The 23,466-nt window shown below is 44.0% G+C and overlaps 1 protein-coding gene across 4 annotated transcripts in view; it reads right to left on the reverse strand.

Moving 5' to 3' along the window:
• Positions 1-23,466, reverse strand: part of arhgef10la (Rho guanine nucleotide exchange factor (GEF) 10-like a) — a 116,242-nt gene that overhangs the window by 36,975 nt on the left and 55,801 nt on the right. For all 4 annotated transcript variants that reach the window (XM_086200110.1, XM_086200107.1, XM_086200108.1 and 1 more), the window contains 2 exons: positions 15,881-15,981; positions 7,888-8,009 (listed from right to left, as the gene is read on the reverse strand). In XM_086200110.1, coding sequence (XP_086056236.1) covers positions 7,888-8,009; positions 15,881-15,981 — 223 coding nt within the window. The remainder of the gene's footprint in view (positions 1-7,887; positions 8,010-15,880; positions 15,982-23,466) is intronic.

Here is a 23,466-nt window from a genome sequence, read left to right on the forward strand (position 1 = left end):
CTACACTGATGGCTGATGATGGTTTGACGGCATGAAATGCAATGCATCTTCCTGTGAAAGTGCAGTACTCGGGTGTTCCGCATATGTCCTGCAGGTGTAGGTGCAGCTGGCCTCCACATTGCTGGAGCTGAGGAGGCCGGTTGCTGAAATTCGAGGCTCTACACAAGGAAGTAGCAAAGCTCCAGGGCCAAATGTAGGCGGCCAAATCCTGTGAGGCAGGAGTTCGAATAGCATTCATCAGGTCTGCCCATCTCCTTTAGATGCCGTGGTGTAGCAAGGACGTGCATGGGAATTCTAGGATGAGGCGGTCATGCTGGGACAAACGGGTCCGTGAGATTCTGGATCTGACAGTTCTTACTTTTTATCATTCAAAAGCACAGGGGATTCGCTGGTTCAGTTTGAGAGAAAAGCTTTGTCGTATGTTGGAAAATTCTTCTCAGCTTTAGTAAGATTTTGCAAAGGTGCTGGGCTCTGGTCCCTTCTGGGTCCTTGTGCTCTGTCTCAGCCTCGCGTCAGTGATGGTAGAAGAGGTACCGGGCGAGGGCTATTCTTTCTCAAGAAGGGTTATGAAAGTAAAATGGCTCAAGTCTTTTGTATTGGTGAGCAAGGAAAAGCATGAAAACATGGCATTGCTTCATATTACAGTCTAGAAAACCATATAGACATTTATTCAATAAAATTATTCACTTTAGCACACACGACATGTGAGAACCAGCCTCAGCAGTTACAAAGACCACCTTGATCTTGTCATTACAGCAACAAATTAAAAATCACAAATCCTTTTCACCAACCTTGTTCCAGCTGTTTAGTAAATTAATTAAAAGCTTAGGTACACAGGGAGTTTTTACAACATGACTATATTAGCATGCCATGGCTAACACACCCTCTTGGGTATTTGTTTTTATTTTTTCAATACATTCCCGTTCATGTCAATAAACACACAGCAGCAACTTTGCTGACTCCCCTGGCAGCAAAATCATTATTGCTCAGTGAGTAGGAGGAAGAAAATCTGTACTGCTGGCAAGCAAGAAATGATCTCACTCAGATCTGCAGCTGCACGTCTTGGACAGTCAGGTGAGGAGAGGAGCAGAGCTGTCAGTGGCTTGCCAGCTGGTGGTTAGTTGGATCAGGTGGTGGAGAGGTTTTCCAGTCACACCTCACCAGGTGGACTGGGGATGTCTGGTGGAGGGCCCTGTCTGCTGAGGGAGTTTGGGGTCCTGGGATCTGAACAGACCATGTTTACAGCCTCAAATTTTGAGGCGGCTGATACAAGCCGCAGTCAGAAGGTTGGCATGTCTGTCATGGAGGCAAGCTGAGAACCTCCACTTCGGGGACCAGGGGTCTCCTGAAATTGCAAACAGATACTGGAGAGCTTGAAGGCTAAAGCTAAGAGCTAAAACGCTATTGTGGGAGTAGTTCAGGAAGGCCATCCAAAAGGACCTACAGGTGGATTTGGAACAGGAAGCAGGTTTGGCGGTGTGCAGCAAGGAGGGAGAACTGCTGTCTTGACTGGAGATGTTTTTGAGCAATGAGAAGAACAACATGAAACCTCCCACCCAGCTGGCATGTCCTCTGTGGAGGAGGAAGACTTGGACGACTCTAAGCAAGCACCACTCAGACCCCCTTCAGGGAGCCTTGGTGTAGTTACGAATCTCCTTAAAAATGCTGAAGGCTCTGGACATTGGGAAGTAATCTTGGCTGATATACCCAGCCCCAATACGTCACATCAACAACCCTTACTCCATCCCTAATTCAAGTGTTAAGGACTGTAGACTGGCCGATTTGGGTGGTGTTTCCCATTTTGCAAAAAAGAAAAAAAAAAAAAGCTAAAGGGCCATAGGTGATGCTCTGATAAAGATCTTGGCCCTCAGCCTCCTGCAGAAAGCTGAAATGGAGACTCAAAGATGCTCAGTAGATGAAATATAGATTCAGGAGGAAGAATGAGACTTCTGTCCTATCGGTGGACGAGTGAAGCAGCTGTTTACCCTTGCAGGACTCCTGGAGGGGTCAGGGGACTTTGCCCATCCAGTCCACATGTGTTTGGTAGACCTAAAAGAAGGCAGTGTCTCTCAGGGTGGCTTTCTGGTGTGGCAGTGGGATTATGGTTAAAATCCATCCACTCCCTATATAACCACAGATGGAGCTGTGTCCGTAATCTCAGTAGAAAGTCAAACACAATCCCAGCCCTTCCAGCTCTCTTCCTCGCCACAGATTCTGTTGGTGATATTCATTGACAGGATCCAAAGGGAGGAGCGTGTCCAGTGGAAGGACCTCAGGATCGCTTCCATGCTTTTTTGCAGATGATATGCTGTTGTTGACCCTATTAGACTGTGACCGTCACGAGGCACTAAAGCTGTTTGCAACCGAGTAAAAAGCCATCAGAGAACAGTCAACACAAACACGGGGGATTGCTTCGTCTATGTCTGTAGTTCCAGCATCGGAATTCAGATCTAGACCTAAAACAGGAACGTCTAAACTTTGCACACTTTGTGGCAGAAGATGCTGCCACTTGTCAGAGCACCTCAGTTTTTTCTCCCCAATTGCCAAAGTTTGACTTCTGCCCTGACCCCAGCAAGAGGTCCTCTTCGATCTCAAGTGTTAAGCAGTCAGAGCTTGTGTGCTGTCACCGTTGCCTGTAGACATGACAGTGACACATGAGGTGTATTTGGAGTGTGCGTTTTTATCCTGACAGGAGCCACGCTGACCAAGAGCGGGCATGCTAGATCAGCTGCAGAGTGATCCTCTGTCATCCAGCCTCACACGGAGACATTAGACTGATTTATAATGTTTATTCTGCACGCCAATAACTTGTCTGTCGATATAAAAATCAGAGAAGGAGCATTGCGCTAGGTGTCCAACTGTGGCTCATACAATTTAGGAGCAGAGAGATTTAATCATCATGGCAGGAAAATGATGCCTATTTGCAGGAACACACTGCAATACAGTATATTTTGCTTTTTCACAACTCATTTGTCCTTTACAGAAAAGCTTATGAGCTGTACATCATTCTAAATGTCTTATAGGCAGCACAGACACAAAAGATGTAGATGAGAATGAGGTCTGAGGGAGACAGGTTTACACTTGTGTGTTTTTCTGTCTGCCTGAGAATATTACTGCAGAGTTTGTGAGAGCCGTTACACCCAGATGGTTCTGTGGTTGGAAGGAGCTGTTTATCCATGCTGTGGCACCTTTTCTCCACAAATCAGAGAAATGACTGATGTCTTTTCTGCTGGAAAACAAAGCAAATGACCTTCAACAAAAAAACAGAAGGACAAGTATTTCGTAAGGTAGCAATTTGAGGGCTTTGCTTTCAAAAGACATCATCAGAGAGGCATTGCATTAGGGAAAAGGCACTTCCCCACACCTTTTTTAAGCATAATTTATAAAGCAGCATCTCATTTGTGGTTGTGACACACACGCACACACACACACACACACACACACACACACACACACACACACACACACCCTTCAAACAGAGCTCCTTCCCTTATCTTGGCTGTAAAACCTTTGAGTCATTATATTCATAAATCAGTCATTCACTGGACAATGCTATAAAGGTAGACATGAACAGTATTTGCTGCTGCCAAGGGTGCAGCTCAACAAGCTCATTTTCTGTACATGCAGTCACTTTCACGTGGCCAGCTGAAAGCGCAGTGCTGCCGTCTTACCTCTCCATCAGCGGGGAAGATGGATAACACAGCAAGAAAGAAGGGACATGCACAACATGCCCCAAAAACACCACCTAAATAACCACAGACCCCAGCGACCTGGAACAGTGTGGTTCCACGAGATGACACGACAGAAATAATCTATAACATTTTTAATGGATTTACAGGCTGAATCACACCTCCCACTAAAAGAAAAATAAACACATCAGTCACTAAATAAATAACGATGATGATCTGTAGTGGAGTGTATTAGGGGTGAGCGAGCTTTGTGGGTTTTTTTGAGCTAAGACACAGCAACTAATCCTCTCAGAAAAAGAGAAAGGAAGCTAACCCTGATGCAGCCCAAACCCTTTTCCAGTTTGTCATTCCTCACTTCAAAGCATACATGATGAAATCCCCCAAGGTATTATAAGAGCTCTGGCATAGCAGTCATCCTCAACCCTGTCCTCGCCTAATGCCTCATAAACGGAGTCTGGAAATATGTCCCTTTACTATTTAGAAAGTCTTTGCAGCCAGAAAAAGCTGCAAAGACTTTCTAAAAGGCTTTTTTAGAGTTGCAGAGGAAGAGTTGCTTTCCTACTTGAGGAGATACGAGGAATTTGTGAATCATTATGCAGAGAAGGGATTCCTGTCCCCCTCGCTGTAGAATACTACACATCCAGGAAGCATATGGATGCTTTTGTGACAGAAACCAGGTATAAGTCTTCAAAACATTGCTGATTGAGCATTTATACAGAAATACGGAGCACCAAGAAATATGTGTCCTAGATAGCGACAGGCAATTTGGCTCTCAATGCACTGTGATGCCATTGAATGCATCAACGTGTTATACAGCTCCCTGAGCTGTGAGATTATGGTGTTTCATAAGAACATCCATTATTGGTGCCCATGCTTGCGGCCAGTGCTCGAAGGGGGGGGAAAAATTGCGGGTACTCCCCTTATTCATAAATCACGTATTGGCATGTGTATCAGCGGCTATCAGCAAATCAAAGTATGACACTCACACAATCCTGCGGTTGATGCTCGCAACATGAATTGATGTTTGGCAGATTGAAATGATTCCCCAACTATCAAAGTATTGGTTTGGCACCAAATCGGTCCTGCAGGAACCCACTGAAGTGAGTTTGAGCTGACATTTAAACTATTTTTGTCGAATTTATACAAAAAAACCAAACAAAACAACAACATCAGCCCTGTTAAACTTGACAGCCTGACTATTTTCAACTTGCTAGTTTTTCCATTAAATTATGTTAATTATTTGGCTGATGATCTCAAATAGGAATCTGGTCCAGCTGTTACCCGTTCTACTAGACTATCTCCTATTAATCCCTTAACCCAACCGTTCCTTTGGGCAAACGACCAGCCTGCTCTGTTCCATCACCAGTAAAACCGAACATGCACTGACTCTTAAAACAAGGACTATGAGAAGGCTGGTTTGTTTATCAACTGAGATTATGCCAGTCACCGTGTGTGCGTGTGTGTGTGTGTGTGTATGTGTGTGTGTGAGAGAGAGAGAGAGAGAGAGAGAGAGAGAGAGAGAGAGAGAGAGAGAGAGAGAGATTCAGACATTTGAAATAAGCAAACAGGAGATATTTTGCCATTTAAAAAAAAAAGAGAAATGTATGTCGGTTGTGTTTCCATCAGCTGGCTCTGGGCAAATGAAATGTGATGCAGCCAGGAGATGGCAGTATGCAGCAGTTAATATTACCCATGAGGCAACAGCCACAGTCATGGAGTAGAACCACAAAGTAGAAGAGCGAAAAATAGAGCGAGGTCTTGAGGAACCACCTTTGGTTGGACAGCCAAACGTGTTGCATGCTGCTCGGAGACGAGCACAAAGTTTGGGAATGTCTGTGAAGACGAGGCCGGCAGGAACAGCTGATGGAGTTCAAGATTTGCTCCATCAGAGCTTATTTTGTTGTGCATGTTTATGCTTTTTTGAAAAATTAAAAAAACAAACACCTCAAACAAACTTTTTTTTTTTTTTTTGCTGTTTCCATGAAGCTTTGCTCGCGCGATGTTTCAGAAACGTGCATCGTCGTGTGTTGAGCAGACAGAGAAACTGAGGGAGCCTTTGCGTCAGCAGATCTGTGATCAACTTTTGTCTCGGTTCCTAACACCTTCACCCAGTCGCCCTCTCCAGCTCCCACCGAGTGGACGGGTGCTCCGTGTAGGACACAGCCAGCCATGGGTTGAGCTCCCTTAGGGGACCTGTGTGTGTGTGTGTCTGTGCGTGCGTGCGTGCGTGTGCGTGTTCATGCTATGCTGCTTTCGAACTTTATTTTCTGTAGGAAATGAATTTGGCCCCTTCGGCCGCATCTCTTTTAATCTCGGATTTCTTTTTTTTTTTTGACTCCCATTCTTCATCCTTTCTACTCACTGTAACTCAGACTGCCAAGAGAAGCTGCAGGAGCTGGAGAAAGGGATGCTGTGGAGCTTTGGCACAGAGAGGTGTGTGTGTGTCCCGGAGGCAGTAGCTGAGGCAAAGATGGAGACACAGAGAGGGAGAGGCGGGCGACTGCTGAGTTAAGCCTCTAATCACAGTCTGCTCTGCATGAAGGACTTAAAGTCACTCCATTTAATGCTACCTTCTCTTTAGTGAAAATGGGAAAGTAATACGACTGCTAACTTCTTCAGCTTTCTGATACCCAGGTCCCCATTCTCATCACACACACCCCCGCCGATGACGCGCAACAGCACACATATAGGTAACTGTATAAAGAGGAGGTAAACATATGTGTCCATGTGTAAATACATGTTTCTTCAAAGGCTGGCAGCCATGATAACACTTAGAGCAATAGCTCATGATAACCAGGAGCGCGCTCCTCACCTGCAGCTGCTTCGTTTGTTTGTTCAGGAAGAGGAGAATCTGAGCAGGTCCTCACCGGCTCACGATATATTCACTGACTCGGCGCGGATTCCAGACAGGTGCACCGCAACACAACCCTGACAAAGTTGCACTCGCTGGGCTTCCAGCCGCTGTTTCACCTTCCTCTCTCGTCCGCGTGGCTAGCTGAGAGTATGGTAAGGCGTATAGGTCCTAATCTAATGTTTGAGGATTGATTTATGCTCGGGTGTCCCACAGCCATTAAGATAATTGCATGATCACTTTATAACATCCTCCCCTGGTGGCCAAAGTAATTTGCCCCCCTCTCACCCACCCACCTTGCTCAGTAAGACCCATAACCACATTATAGCCATAGAAATGTGGTTGGAAGTATCATCTTTCAGTCCCTGCAAATTGATTTCATACCATTTCCACTGACTCCTGAAAGCCCTTTAGTCTATCTCTCACCTGTGCTGACCATTTGATCTATTGAAGCCTCCTGCCTTTTAACAGCTTGTATTGATTGAAATTCTTCAGCGTCTTGAGGGGATGCTCTCATGTCACCTTGTTATTCCAATAATCTCTCTGTTTGAGAGTGAGATCATCCCAGAGACAATGTATTTTCAACACTTAAGTCCAGGCAAGTGTACTTTTTTTATGACACTGGATGGGAGATCACCGTGTTAAATAGCCCTCAGATCTCTTTCAACAAAATGTTATTAAAATAAAAACTCAGCGACCACTATGGGCAAATGGCTGCTTAGGATGAAAAGTTGGCACTGGTGAAAGTCGAATTGCTTTGACAGATTGATCCAGAGGGAGGCACTTTACTTCCTAGAGTATAAACACCGCCAGTCTTTGCAGCTTAAGCACAATTGGGAAGTCCAGGAAGATGCAGAGGATTAAAAATTTAAACTGACACCCACCATCGGATGACTCTGCCACAAACTTCTTCAATACTTCATGAGCTATTATCACTATTATGTTATTAGTATTGTTGCACATTCAAATGAGGGAACACTAATAGCAGGGGCACCGAGGGAGTAAGTTCCTTCCTGCGGAAGCACTTTTTACATCATCGGCTGTGATGTGGAAGTTGTTGGAGGTTGTTTTTTTTTTTTTTTGGTTGGTTTTTTTTTTCAGGAGGTGAGCCAGGGTTAGAAGCGCTGCACGTTTGTCAACCATCAGAAAATGTTCATCCTATTTTTCATCCCCACAAATTTGCTACTCTAAGCAACACTGCCCAAAGCTTAATTGGATTAAGGGGGCGCCTTGATATGTCGGGTATTTGAATCGCGCTTGTAAGGTGTCACACTCCTGTATGATTGCACTTGACATGCAAATGTGGAAAGATTAGGACGCTGAAGTTCCTCCTTGGAAGATTCTTACCTTTCTCTCCAGTGACTTTGTAGCAAACACAGGCATGTGACAGGCGAGCAGCGGACACCAGAACGGGGCCATTGTTTTCCCTTCATCCTCTCCACATAGCCAGCCTGGTGAATTCTCTTCTCCTGAAAATAAAAAAAAAAAAAACTTTTTTTATTTGGACTTCTGTACCGAGCTGGTACATCACGACGTTGCGGGGTTGTCAGTTAAAACGGATCAGCCGTTTAAACAGTTGAACGGGTCGATACGGTTCGAAGAAAGAGGAGTTTGACTGTTGCACGGGAGAAGAAAAAAAAAAGACAGCGAGTGAATCAGTATTTCAAACTTCAAACCACTTTTACTCTCTGATGAACACACACACACACACACACACACACACACACACACACACACACACACATTACATAACACATGAATTTATTTGCATAATTTGAACAATCAAGAGGATGTTACTCCAGCACATCTGTCCCCTAGGTCAGAAGTATTACTTCATCTGTGGAACACAACATTCACAGTCATTTGTCAACACAAAAAGGTCAAACCCTGTAACTCGTTATGCAGACTGGACATAAATTTAAATAAATAACCACTAAATATTTGTATTTTTGGTGCTTGGCATTTATGTCAAGAATGCAAGCTCTTCTTTATTGCCACTGCATATAAATCACTGCAGAGTACATCAGTCTTTGACAATGTAGTATAATGGATATAGGACATTATATCACAGGTAGTACAAGACTAACTGTATTTCACATTTTATTACATGTAGTTAAAGCTGTGGTTCTCCTGGTACTGCACCCCCTGAGTTATTCCTCACGTTGGATTTACCAACCAAGGAAGAAAAAAAAAAAAAACATCCATGTCAGCCGTCTAATGGTAATTACAAGACGCGGCCCGGGTCATGTGACTTGCTATGGCTTCCAATATATACTAATTAGTGTCAGGTTGCGGAAGTGTGCCAGCACAGGCAGCAAACTGAACAAAGCCACTAATGTCAGCAGTCCAGCATGATGAAAATCAAAAACACTCGTCGTGTTGCTGGTTATTGTGCATGTGATTGGTAATTAGGTTTAAAGTTAGTTTCTACACGATAACATTCTAGCCCAGGCTTTTTCCTGTCAGGAAATCCTTGTGGCCAAATGCAGCGCTCTCTCTCTCTCTCTCTCTCTCTCTCGCTCTCCCTCTCTCTGCCCCCCTCTCTCTCACTCACTCACACACCCTTTGTTATCAATTCATAATGCTCAGACTGTCTCATTCACTCTTCCGTCTTATACCCATGAAAAGTAATTGACCGTAATTTGTATGAAAGAGGGAGCAGGAGCGAGACATCAGGACACTTGCAGCCTGGCAACAAACCCCAGTGTTTAAAAAAAAAAAAAAAGAAAAGAAAAGAAAAAATTAAGAAAAAAAAAAAAAAGCCTGGGATCTGTGCAGCTCTTGTTCTGGGGACAAATTCAGCTGTTTTAACAAGAGGTCAGGACATTTTTAGCCATTGTTACGGCAACAGAATCAACTGATTTTAGTGAGACATCAGGAGGTTTCTAGCTGATATTCTGGAGACAAGCCAGGTGCTTTTGGCCGTACATCGAGGTCTTTGTACCTGATGGTCTGGTGATAAATCCGTGAAATTTTGAATGAAATGTCAAGACATGTGGAGCCAGGACGCTGTGAGAAAAAAAAAAGAAAAATTAAGTGTTTTAAAGAGACGTCGGACATTCGCCGCTTTTGTGAAGGCAGGAAATCCGGCTGTTTTTAAAGAAGAAACCGGGACATTTGCAGTCATTTTTCTGGAAATGAAAGCATCTTCCTTTAAGCGAGATGTCAGTACATTTATAACCGTAACAAAACCGTGCATTTTTAGTCAGACATCAACACATTTGCAGCCAGTGTTCCGGAGACAAAACCAGGCTCTTTTAGTGAGACATCCAGACCTTAACCACAGTGTTGCCACATCATGAAATATTACATAAATGAATAAATGGAGTGTCCCTGCGGGGGGGGGGGGGGTTGTGTTGTTGGACATTTGTGAAAAAAACTGCATGTAACTTTTTGTTACGAGTGCACAGCCCAACAGAGATAAGTCAGTCACAACAATACACCCATATTTATTCAAGCGAATCTAAATCGATTGACAAATCCATTCAAAAAAAAACAAAACAAACAATAATCATTTCCAATGTCCATTTTTTCAAAACAACTCAAATGAACAGCATATGAGAAGTCTCATCATAAAGGGTGGGGACCGACTGATTAAGGGGGAGACTGGAAGTTAATCATCGCTCCGCCGTGCTGCAGTTTACTCATCTACAATGTTAATTAAAAGCAATCAGTCTGGGATCCTCCGGGCTAAAGGTTGAGGTCAGCTCCATCGACTGCCGTCTCCATCCCAGCTACTGTAAAATAACAAAGCGCAGCAGTATCATTTATGAACGTGGAGGGCAGGAATATTTAGTAGGGAGATATAGTTCCTCATTTTGTTTATTCCAATCATGCTTTTGTCTCAAGTCTTTGGCTGATGAAGATTAATTTGCAAAGCATGGCGCTCTATCAACCCCAGTGACACAAAGGGCAAAGATATAGACTAATTAAATACACCAGTGCAATTGATATTTCCCATGGATCAATGCAAGTGTGGGATCTGTTAATTAAATCCGTGATAATGTTTACTCATCATAAACATTTCCCATGTTTGAGCATAGTGAGATAGGGAGATAATCTTTGCTGTCTGACAGATTAATTTTAGGGCTACGGAGAAATCCTTCCAGCACGAACGCAGTCAGTGCTTCTTTTTTTTTTTTTTTTTTTTCCATCTGTTGAGTAAAAAAAAAAAAAAAAAAAAAAACTACATTATTAAAAGCGTTATCAAAGGAAATCTTTTCAGCCAATTCAGTGGGTACACACACTTAAAGAACACAAAAGAAAAAGATTATAGTTACATATAAGGTTGAGCTAATGTTATTTTAACAGAAGCAGCAGTCGCCATAGCAACAAAGCAGTCTGAATCCCAGGGCTAATGAAAGTAAAGCCCTCGCAGTCTTCCTTGAAGCGCATGCAGCAGGGTGCATTTTGCATTCTCCCTCCTCTTGTCTCCGACGCCGTATACATCAGCGCGGCACGCGTTATCACACAGTGGATTAAGAAGGCGTGTCACAAAGTGTGCCAGCGCCTCGTAGCTGCACTCCACTCCTCCACTGATCCACATGCAAGTGAGGGGGGGGGGGGGGGGGGGGAGAAAACAAAAAAAAGCAAGAGACCAGCACAGTTAGCAGTGTAACCACAGGCAACAGCCCCCTGCCTGCCCTCTGTTCCCTGCAGTGGGACTGATTGCTTGTCTCAATCATCCTTTCACCTCCTCTCCCCACCTTCTCCTCCCTTCCACACATTAACACACACTACCACACACACACACACACCCTCAACATCTCCCTCACTTTTCCCCCCTCATTCATTCCTCTACTTATGTCTCCAGCTCAGCAGCAGTCTCTCATGATTTGACGCCCTCTTGTTCTTCTTGTGAGGGCCATCAAAGTCTGCAGCCTCAACCCTGTCTGAAAGGGCTAAGGCTGCTTGGTAGGAAGCAATTAATTCTGCTGTGAGGAAGCCCATTAATTAGGTAATGCTTCTGGCTATTTCACCGAGACCCATCAGAAACAGTAGGGCCACTTGAAGAGGCATAAAAAATGCAGAGGCACACCAGGTTATTAATGGACGCAGAGGCTCCCGGAGACACGTCACCGTAGGCCGACTCACTTTCTGTGTCAAGGCCATAAAAGTGCCCCCCAACACACACACACACACACACACACACACACACTGGCAAAGTGACAAACGCCACGTGTCCTGGCAGCAGTTTGTATGCGTATCACCTAAAACGCCTGACTACATCACCGCCTCATCATCCCGCTGAACCTCAACATCCTCCAGCTCAACTTTGAAATCAGCGGTTAGCGAAATCTCATTGAAATATTCAAGATGCAAACCATGAGAGGGAATCTCGCAGAGGCCAGTTTACCGGCTTCCATGCGGCATCTCCTCTTCCACGGGACAAGTTTAACTGAGGTTGAGCGGGGCCAAAGACATTTGAATGTATTGCAGCCATTACTGTGGAAAAACACCCTTGATAAAATGCTGCTAGCAAAGACATCGCCCTCAGAGATCTGCAGGTTTGCCCTCGCAACAACACAGCAACCCTGAGCTTTCAAAATGATACAGGGTCAGCAGAGTTTTCACAGCTCTGCGTTTTTAGGCTTTTATAATACCAGGTTGTATGGATGCAAGCCATCGACAGTGAATGTAGCATAAAACCCACTGGTGTTCACATGCTCAACACTTTCTCCTTCCCATCCTGTCAAATACTGACACTACAAACATCAGTTTTCAATGTCAAGTCACTTCACAACATGAAGGCGTTGGTAACAGCACAACACACAATTCTGCCCTGGAAGTACGTCACCTGCCAAGTAAATTCATCTTCAATAATAAGGATTTATCACGTATGAGCTTAAAAACCTGAATGCAGCACCAAACCACCATCTCCTGCTTCAAAGTCCAGGGGTTGCTCCGCCCACCTCTTCACTCCCCCTCCCTACACTCATGTCACTGCTCCATCAATGTCATCACACTCCATCTTTTGCAAACAACCCTAACCTGACACTCGAGGGGTTCCTACAGCGTCACATAATGACACCCAGAGCCTCCGACCAAGCATTGGAACCGGGTTGACAAAAGCCAGCGGAGGGGCAACGCTGTGTTTTCTCTTAATGACGCTAACAGGATAAACGCTGGTGTGAAGATGAGTCCGGCTAAATGAGTTTAGTGACGTCTAATCACTCACTAAATCATGCATGAGAACATTAGCTGTTTGTGGTGTCCACCATTCAGGGAGATTCCAGAGCACGGCACCCATTTCAGACTAAACAAGCCCATGGTTGGGTGCGTTTGAGATGCTGATTCAACTATAGGTCTCTCCTGAGCTCAGGAAGGGCCTGCGCCCGTGTGCAATGGCGAGGAAGCCTCGGTGACGGTGCACCATCCGTGAAATTAAATCAACAACTCCCTTATTGTAATTACATTTGGTTAAATGGGAAGGCAAAGTGTGGGTGTAATATAATTAACATGTAATTGTCATCCTGACCAGCTTGGTGCTGATCCACTTCCAAATGGGAATTCAATGAAATCATCACTCCATCCTCTTGTCTAAACTTTGTTTTCACTTTATTTATTTGATGAGGACCCATGGGTGGCAAAGTCCCCGTGTCATCACGCGTGTCATCCTGAGCTACATACGTGATAATGCGGCTCTTTTTCTTATCACAACGGAATGTCACTGAACGTCACCCAGTTTCCCGGGGTAAATGTCTTTAAAGCGACTCACGTACATGTGAAAAATGACAAATTACCGTGCCAAACTTTGCAGAACTACAAACTCACAAAGTCAAATTCACGACATGAAAATTAATTTGTGTGATTCTGTCTTTGTTTTGTTTTTGATCAGCTTTCCCCCGTCCTTTACTCCCACTTCTCTCACCGCTCCTTCTGATTTTATTAAAACCGAACCAGATCTTTAATTAGACAACATTTCAATTCTGACAGAAATGATTTCAAACGACCGTCCACACCACGAACCGCAGACACGGGGAACAGCAGAGAGGTGAGGCGTAAGGAACCTACATTTATATGAAATATGATGCGTTACAGCTTTGATACTTCCGTCAGGTGGGAAGGAAAGTGGTAAACACACACCACAGGAGCATGTCAACAACGATCCCTCGCTCCTCCTCATATGAGAGGTTCTATCACCGGGTCGCCTCGTGCGCTCAGACACGCAGGAGACACGCTTCAATTGTTTAACTAGACGATGATAAACATTTAACTCTTGAGTGAATCAATATCTGAGGGTAGGAGAAGAAGGTTAAGAAAGTCTCCGCTCTTCTCTGCAGCCCTCCAGTCCAGATCAGTTTCTTCAGTTTGACAGAAACCATGTCCCTCTTCCCTCAGTCCGCACAGCCGCAAACTCCCTTTTCTTTATTTCTCTCTTCGTCTGTTCTCTTCTTTTTCTTTGAAGCAAAGTTCAGTTTAATCCTCATGGTGCACTCACTGGCCTGTTGGCTAAATACCTGAAAAGTAAAAGTTGATTTATAAAATAAAAGAAACCATTTCAAATTTATTTGAATGGAACAGAAAAAGGCCCAGTGGTAATATATGTGATATTGTATCGCCCATTTTTCACCTTTAAAACTACTTGATTTACTTACGCCGACTAAGCCGTTAACTTTCTATTGCTGCTTTAATTGTATGTGTGTGACCTGAGCAGTTCATTTCCTGAATTTCCTTTCCATATGACAGTCACAGTACTGGAAATACCTGGATCACTTCCCACCGCTGTGAGACCTGACGCAATCGGGAATGTTCGATGATAATTTATTAGCGGTTTTCTCACTTTGGGAGGCAGAGCAACATGTTGCAGTCATACGCTAGAATGTTTCCAGGAGAGGCTGCATGTGTGTGAGAGACTCTTAACTTCCTTGCTACGCACTCATATTCAGATTCTCTGTAAATATTACCATTGCACGGGCCTCTTCACCCGCACAACAGCTATGGATAACTTGCATGATTTGACTTTTGAATATCAGTCGTGGCCACACAGCAGAAGGGGCGGGGAGCTGCATGCTGTACCTATGCCAGTGTCCCCATCAGTACGCCTGCTGTGTTGCTGATAAAGGTGTGAGAAACCAGGAAAGGCTGAGGATGCTGCGCTTCGCTGCAGCCACGCCATCCTCCGTGCTCAGCCGGATGTTTTTTGATGCCACTCTGACACAAACCATACACAACAAGCTCTACTGGAGAGCCTACAGATGTACGGCGTGCTTTATGCTTCTCTATACCTCTGCTGTGAAGGGTGAGCCGATGTGGGAAGAATGCAATGTCGTGTGTTCTCTTTATTGTAATGTGCAAGGATGAAGACGCTCTGAATACAAAGGGAGCAAAGTCTCAGGGAACTTCTGTAAAACACAAAATACTTGAGGCTTCCTCTCAACCTCATTGATCATCTCTGGGTTATGCTCGGGTGTAGATAAATATATCCCTACCCACTCATCTGCACAAAACATTTAATTGAATGTCCTTTCATATAAATCCTTGAATATTTCTGTGTGCTAGCAATGTACTCTGAGATGTACCAAGCCACAGTTGGAGCAACACACAAGTGCAGCACCGAGAGACACACCGCATGCACAACAAAGCCAGACTAAAGTGTGTGTGACAAGGAAGGAGGCTCGAGGCGACGCGGGGAGTAGCGAAGGATAGGGAAGGAGAAGTTAGTGGCTTGAATATGCGTGCCATCGCGGCCAAGTAAGCAGATTAATGTCCTAAGTAGTCCCGTCTCTGTTTTTCGCCACTGGATGACAGCGAGCATTGATGAAACCCAGAGAGGACCGTCTGTACTGGAGCCTGGTCAGGCCTGGGCTGGAGGAGGGAGGTACAGGAGATTAACTGTGCTGCTCCCTGCTGGGCAGGGTTGAGCTAGAGTCTCTATACCCACATCTAAAAAAAAAAAAAAAAATTAAAAAGGAAAAAAAAATAACCTTACACCTCCAGAAGAATTCAACACAACCTTAATGCTTTTAGAAGGTGATTTTGTGGCCCCCATCAGCGTGTTCAATAGATGACATCTAAGGACAGATGTTGTGAATTTAACAATAATTAAACAGTTTGCCTCATTAGTCAGCACATAAACTCATAATGACCCAGTTGAGTGTCTAGATTATATAAATCTGAACACCAGTCTTGCTCTCAGCCAGAAGAGACTGAAGCAAACACTGGTGATGTTCCTGAGCATCTGAATTAAATCATTGTTACTGCGTTTCATCGCGTTACATCATCCTGTTTAAATAGAAATGACTAGTAATACTATGTGTGTGTTTGACTCTATCTGTGGAAGCATCTGTGTGTGTGTGTGTGTGTTTGTGTGTGCGTGTGTGTGTGTTTGTGTGCTTACGTTGTGCAATCTTGGCCAAGTGCAGACGGTTGACCCAGGAGATTTTACTAAGGGGGTTGGGAGTGTTGAAGACCACCATGAAACTGACAGGACGGCCTGACCTGGAGGAGAACACATGTTAACACAAACACGCATGTTACAAGGTCAGATCAACGCGCACGCGCACACACACACACACACACACACACACACACACACACACACACACACACACACACACCGAGATGAAACAATACTGATTGTTGAGACCAAGACTACCCAAACTTTTTCGCTCAGAGGGCCAAAACTTAATGGCTGGCTGCAAGCCAACAACAGCACCATGAGCCAAAGTTCAGACAGCACAAAGTTATTTATGATGGTGAACTGATGCAATTTCCAGTTTTCTTCTGTTTCTGTTCCCGTCTGCTTACAATGCACCTGTCAACCCAAGTCAGTGAATACGAGCGAAAAACCAGTAAACCAAACAAGAAACAGCGCAGGCTGACCAACGTGTGCGGATGTTTCCATGTCAGCACAAGTCTGGACCTCAAATTAAGACTATCAACTCATGGCCAGGTGAGGGATTAAGCCAGAAAATAGAAACAAAATAAAAAAAACAGGGAATATTATTTTTTTACTGGTATGTCACCTTTCTGTAATCACTGCAGGGTTCCAGTCTAGTTTTGCTCACTCGTACCGGTCCTGCAGTAAACCTCGGACATTTTGGAAGATTGTGTTTTACTATTTGGGGTGACATGGTTCCGTGTCCTACTGTCACTCCCCAGCAGAGTCCAACTGATGCTGGCGAGTCCCCGAGCCAGGGGCTGGACCCCTAACTGCTCCTGCTGAGCTGGTTGGTCTCCCACGTGGAAGCGTCCCGCATCGGCGCGAGTCAATGAGTGAATGAACACTCTGAGTGCAGCAAAGGTAGAAATGTGCTTTATAAAATTGAACCTGATGCGCTGTTTCTCTGAGGCTTCTGGTGAATGTCAGAACCCGACCTGTTCAGAACCACTCTTGGGCTACGAGCTGTCAACCTTTGTCCAAATGAAAGAATGACAGCTTTATTGGTTCTGGCAAATGCACGTCCACACGTGCTTCTGGACAGACAATTCAGAAACGGAGATAGGGAACAAGTACAGGCCTTTACTTAGGGGTGCAGCTTTGAAGAATGTTCCCTCAAAAGTACATTTGTCACCTCAAAACTGAAATATTCTTAAAAAAAAAAAGTCCAAAATGATGTCAGAAGTGCATGTTTTGACACAGAAATGGTACAAAGTGAACTGAATGGTGGTGACAAGTTTGGCTGCCTCCATTTTTTGAGAGGGTGAGGACAAAGGACAAATGTGTTTGGGACTTTTTTTTTTTTTTTTTCCAGTCCCTGTGCTGACTTTGTCAGAGTGCATAGACAAACGTGTCGAGTCCAAGCGAAGCACCCGGCTGTGTGTTTATGCTTGTAGATGCTTTAAAAATATGTATTTGGTATGTATGCATATTACTGCTTCAGCTGTGGCTGGAGCTGTCAAGGAAACACTTGATGTATTCTGTATTGTTTGGTTTTGATTTCTTTTTAATCTCTCAGTTTATTTTTGTTCTTGTTTTATACACCAAATCAATAACTGCATTTTTTTTTTTAAATCAAGTATTAATTGGTTTCAGTGGGACATTTGTGTCACCTGAGGTGCACTAAATCTAACTCTGCAAAAAAATCAATTCTGCTGCATTCAGCGTGTTGAAAATCATCTCTCGTTTGTTTCTCACTGAAAAAGTTGAATAATTTAATCAAGCTGGCATTTAAAGGGTCTAAATCCTGAAAATGAAGGAAGATAACGATACACACCCTCGCCAAATTTCATGCCTTATGCATTAATGCGGCCAAAATCATCGCATATCAAAAGTGGAAGGGAACAAAGCGTGTCCCAAATGGAGCACGACACAGTAAAAAATGTGATTACTTATCCGCAATTTATTCAAAACTTCAGTTATGGTGAGGAATTCCAGTTTCCCTGGGAAATAACGACATATTTCACTCCCTTGAAGTAAAAATTAAAAATTTAACCTCACAGCTGGCAGACTGAAATTCAATAATGCTTAGGCGCCACTGATCTTCAAAGGTGCGTTTTCTCAATTCTGATGCATGTGTACTTTAACGTCCGGCTGAAATGAAAATGAATGTTGCGTCTGTCTTACGCTCCTCTGAAAAAAGAAACAGATCTACTCTGTTAAACCAAAAAGGACAAACAAGCCATCATGGTTGAGGTTGCAATGATTTTTATTAAATATTATGATGACTCTGTTCTATCTTTCCTACAGAGAAGGAGGCGTGTATCAAAGCGGCAAAACCGTATCTTGCATAAAGCATCGACGTGGCGATAACGCAGAGCAGATGGTCATAGATGCTGTCAATCAAACGCTGCTGGCTCTGAGCATCCATCAACATTTGCTTGCCAGTCAAAGTCTCCTGCTAATCTAACACACATCTTGTCATGTACTGTAGCTTGTCAAAAGACCCCACGCCCCCAAACACACACTTATGTTTCTGTAAATGCCACGAATGCTAGACGCTTGTGTTGCCGTTCCCCTAAACTGGCAAAGCGTGTCACTCCATGCTTGATTTTTTTTTTCTACTGTGTCTCTGTTTCCTCTGGCAGTTTTTAATGGTTCTCACTTCATCATACAAAGCGCGCATGGAAGGGGCGGGGCATTGATACTGCCATGAATACTTCCTCTTTTGATGTCGATACACTGGCCACATGTATTTGTGGAAAGCGCAACAGTAACATAAACGGATCCCATGTTAGCTGCCATGCTAACGCATGAATTATTGTATTAAAGGGACATCTAGCTAAGACTTTGAGATGAAATGATGGAAAACAGTTGTCAGAGTTTGGGGAACTGATATTTCTATGTTGTGTATTGAGAAATAACCCTGGTTTTTGGCCTCTTGGGATTTCCTCCTCAGACACAATGATGTGGCGATGTATTACAGATGAATAGTTTGGCAAATACAAAGATTGGTGCAGAAATGTTACATCGTGATTCGACCATTTTCAGCGCGGCGGTCGTGTCAAGAGATACTCTGTTACTGCTGCATTGCAAGTAGATTCAACACAACTCTGGCATTAGTTTCAACTGCAAACAGAGCGATGAAGTGGGATTCCAGTCGGGCTTTAAATATCCCAGGCAATGGCTCTGAGATCCGAAATTAAGATTACAAAGTGTGAATTGGGGACATGTTAAGTGCTTTTGTGTGTGTGTGTGTGTGTGTGTGTGTGTGAGAGAGAGAGAGAGAGAGAGAGAGAGAAATTCCAGAATGGCCAGGCAACTCTGAAGAGGGGTGGGATGAGGAAGAATACATTATCATATATTATAGGTTGGTGTGTTAAAGGCTGTGACAACCGTGGCCAATCATATTCGCTACTTTCATATCCTTTAAACACAAAGCTTTTTCTATTGTGGTGCCCTGACAGCTGGGGAATCCTGTGAAAAGTTTTCCTCAGGAGGAGCTTACTGTTGTATAAGACGTAAAGCGTTTCAAATATGGATATAGACGCTCAAATATACTGCCCAGGAAGACGACGTCTCCTTTCCTAAGTCAAGTTCACGTTTCTGGACACAGGGATCCTATGTGTTTTCACTCCAGTAACAGTTAGTTGTGTGAGTTGGTATCACAAGGATCGATCTACAATTCAAATTCACCAGCGAGACCGAGTTGCTATCCCCTCCTGGTCTTGATGTTCGTTCTCTGTGCTCCTGCCAAACAGTGATAGCCGGCCTTAGCGCTGGCGTACCGCGACTCTGCTCCCTCTCCAACATCCTCACCCAGGAGGAACGGAGCAACAAAAGCGTAATTAACACGGGAGATATTATCTCGCCAGCGTGTTACAAAAATATGTATAATGTCAGACCTCAAATTCCTCCCTTTGGAATCACAGCTCTTCACCTGATTTCTCCTGAGGATCACGAAGGAAGAGCGAAATAGAAGTAGGCTGGAAGCTTGATTTTATGGTTGCTTTGGAGAGGAACCTTGAGGCGAGTTTAACTTGCGACCTCAATGACAGGTGGAGCTCGTCAGAGCTAAATGCTACGTCTCAAAACCTACTGCTCCGTCCCTACATCTCACTCACTGATGATCTTTTCCTAGCAAATCCAGGCAAGCTGAGACTGAGGGTCACTGCGATTCAGATCCGGACCGAGTCATGGCTGAACTTCAGCATTACCGTCTCGAGCGTGGAGCTAACAGGCTGCTAACCGCACCAGAGATGCCGTCAACGCTTAACCTGCATCTAAACGGGCTCAACGACCAAAACAGCAACGTGGCAGAATGTGAAGTGAGGAGAGAAGTCCGTGTCTGCAGCTTCCCTTTCTGAACGTTAGCTGGTGACACGCTGAGGAGTGGGGCTGGATGTTATGGATGTCGTCTCACTCTGGAAATAAGTAGTTTATTAGTAGCCATCATATCATAAACATCCGGGGTCGACTCAACGAGAGAGAGCAGGTGATGAAACGATGGTTTCTGCTCCCGTAGAAGCCGCAAGTTTCTATATATGACAACAGTGTTTTAACATAACCAGAAGAGAAAAGACAGACTGAGAATAACTACACTACCCACAATCCCAAAGTGTGGCATCTCTGGTTGATGAGGTGTGCTGTTACCATGGAGATAGTTACTGAACTGCTCGATTTCAATTTCTTTTTAAACGTTCTCCTAATCCTGGCAGCAAAAAAGACAACAACAACAAAAAACATAATTTCTCTCTTCAGCAAAATATTTTGATAGCATCAAAAAAGGTCAGTTGGTCAAAAAACTGTAATCATTTTTAGCAAAATAATGGGTTGAAAATAACATTTGAATCGGCTGAGTGTGTGAGCAGTTCCTTGAGATGTTCCCAGTGATACTTTTGTAATCTAGTACCTTTGCCTTTTAATAACGATAATAATAATAATAATTGAAGAACACGTTTCACAACACCCAAGGGCGCCTTACAATCTTGTAGTCGCTTTTTGTTCTTGAGATCTGTTGAAACATCAACTGAACATTGGACATTTACTTGGATGTTTCTGTGGTTACTTTTGCAACATTGTGGATCCGTGTGCTGCAAATTCAGCTGGAGCAGAGCGAGAATATCTGATGCAAGCCGCTGTGAGTGACAGACGCTGGTAACAATCCCTCATTAATCTTTATTCTGTCTTTTAGGCATAACCAGAGAAAAGCGTTTGAAACACATAAATAAAGGGGCCTGTGTGCTTTCAGACAGGTTTCTACCGATGCGCCCTCACCAACTAAAGTGACAAAATATTATGAAACATTAAGCTTGCCGAGCTTTCCACCTGTTCTGAGCAGGTGGGCAGCTAGCGGCACAAAACGCACTGTTTCTCTGGACTGAGACGTCACGGGGCTGCAGCATCGACGAGTCACCGCCGTAGTAACTGAACGAGATAACCTCGGAACCCGCCGGAAGGATATGCGTCCACCAGTGTAACGAGGCGTCAGAGCATCGGTCACATCTTCTTCTACCAAGGTTTCATCCTCTAGAATTTCACAAAGGTGCAGGAAAGAGAAGGAGAGATTTTGGAGAGATTAAAAAAAAAAAAGCTAGGTTTTCGACGTATTTGTAGACACGCCATAAAAACACCAGGCAGAACAATACAGTCGGAGACAAAAGAGACACTGGGAAAATAAATTTTTAATTTCATGGGACTTTAAGTTTAATACGTGAGATTTTCTGTCGGAGCAGCTGCTCGCATGCTTGTAGTTTTTAAAGTGGTTCAGTCCAGTAAGCTGAGGCTTTATGATTCTAGGCTCACACGTCGGCATTCGGGGCAGGCTGTGACGAAGACAAAAGCCCGGTCACAGTAAATCAGTTCTGGGAGGGTCCCACTCTTGAATTGCCACTAATGTGTTGGCTCCACTGGGGAGAAGCACAGCCAGCACTCACTCTGATCAATTAAGGCTTTTTGGTTCCAATTTAATCTCAGACACTCTGGGACACTAGATCTGAGGCGTATCTGTGTGTGTGTGTGTGTGTGTGTGTGTGTGTGTGCGTGCGTGCGTGTGCGTGTCTCCGTGCGTGATTGAGAGAGAGAGAGAGAAGACGGCGATGTGATGGTGTGAGAGGAAAGTTTGTGTTACAGAAACACACAAGTGCTTAACAACGTTCTGTGTTAGGACCACACCAGGGTTTAAAAGCTTTGTTCCCTCTCAGCAGTAGCTTAGAACCTACAAATGGACTACAAACCCAACGTGACGTGCAACTGCTGACAGGACGGAACGTACAGCTACAAAATATTTAAAAAAGAAAAAGAAGTATAAATACTGCAAATATTGATTTGGAATATCAAAACCCCCACTCCACTCAAGGCTGCTAAAATATGTTGCTGAGAGGAACATTTGAAGCTGCACTCATGGCAAATGGAGACTGCGCATAAACAAACCATACTTGAGGAACCTTTGGGTTGAAATGGCATCACACACACCAATTAAACTCCGGCGCGCGTCCTAAATGGACATTATTTATGACGCTTCTGCGGTCTCGCACTGTTATGATTCCAATCTCAATTGAGAATTTATTTAGGATAACAAAGAAAAGAAAACTAGCGAAGAAAAGAACAAGAGTATTTTGCTGCAGAAAGCTATCGAAGTTTATAGATTTCTATGTTTTTTTTAACAACTTTTTCACAGCGAATGTTTAGCTCATTCTAGCCGTCTCAATGCAGGTGAAAACTCTACAGCTGAAAAGTGCATTTGATGACCTTTGAGTTGCTTTCACTGCTGCCCCACTGTTAGCGGCTCGGCTAACTAGCTGTCAGAAGGGTATCCATCTACTTGTGTGGCACGCAGGTCCCTTTAAACCTGCAGGGTGAAGCTTCAAATGTTTTGGTAGGGTTACCCTTTAACCCCATGACTCGAACTAATACTCAGAAAACAATGGATTTAACAAACAATCGCTGAATATAAAGAGAATTATTTGAGCTTCATGGCTTCAAAAAGATCACCATCAAATCAAACTGATGCTTTTTCAGTTTGATTCATAGTCAAGTGGCGATGAGGGACTTCGGTAAAGGACGGCCTCTGAGGTTGCCACCTCTCATTTTACCTCACAAGCTATTGGATGTTGTGTTTCCTTTATCATTCAAAGGTATTTCTCTCTAGGAGCTACAAAGAGTGTCTAGCTACTATTTTCTGGGCTGCAAAACACAAGACAAGGTGAGGTAAATAAAGCAGCAGCCAAAATGGGCTTATATAGGACGACTCTTCAGGGGTGCCCCATCCGGAGTGTCTCTCACACACTTTTACTTCATCTTGCTCCGGCTTGATTTGAGGATGTTGACTCTGCTGGGAGCTTAGATACTATTTTTTTTTTGTGGCATTCCATAAGCTAGCCAAGTGTTTTTTTCTATACAAAGGTCATGTTTTGGGTGACCATTCTTTTTTATTTATACTCAGGAATGAGAAGCTGCTGTGATATTTGGTAGCAAAAGAGGGTCAACGGTCCAGCCTCTCTGAATGGGTATTAAGAGACAGACATGTTGATTGATGACCCAGAATAAAAGACGTCACGACACTCACTCTCGGGTGAATTTATCATGAGGGCCTGGGAACCAAA

Source organism: Aulostomus chinensis, chromosome 3 (assembly GCF_037954235.1).
Source record: "Aulostomus chinensis isolate RoL2024-O1b breed Wild chromosome 3, RoL_Achi_v1.0, whole genome shotgun sequence".
Classification (NCBI taxonomy): Eukaryota; Metazoa; Chordata; class Actinopteri; order Syngnathiformes; family Aulostomidae; genus Aulostomus; species Aulostomus chinensis.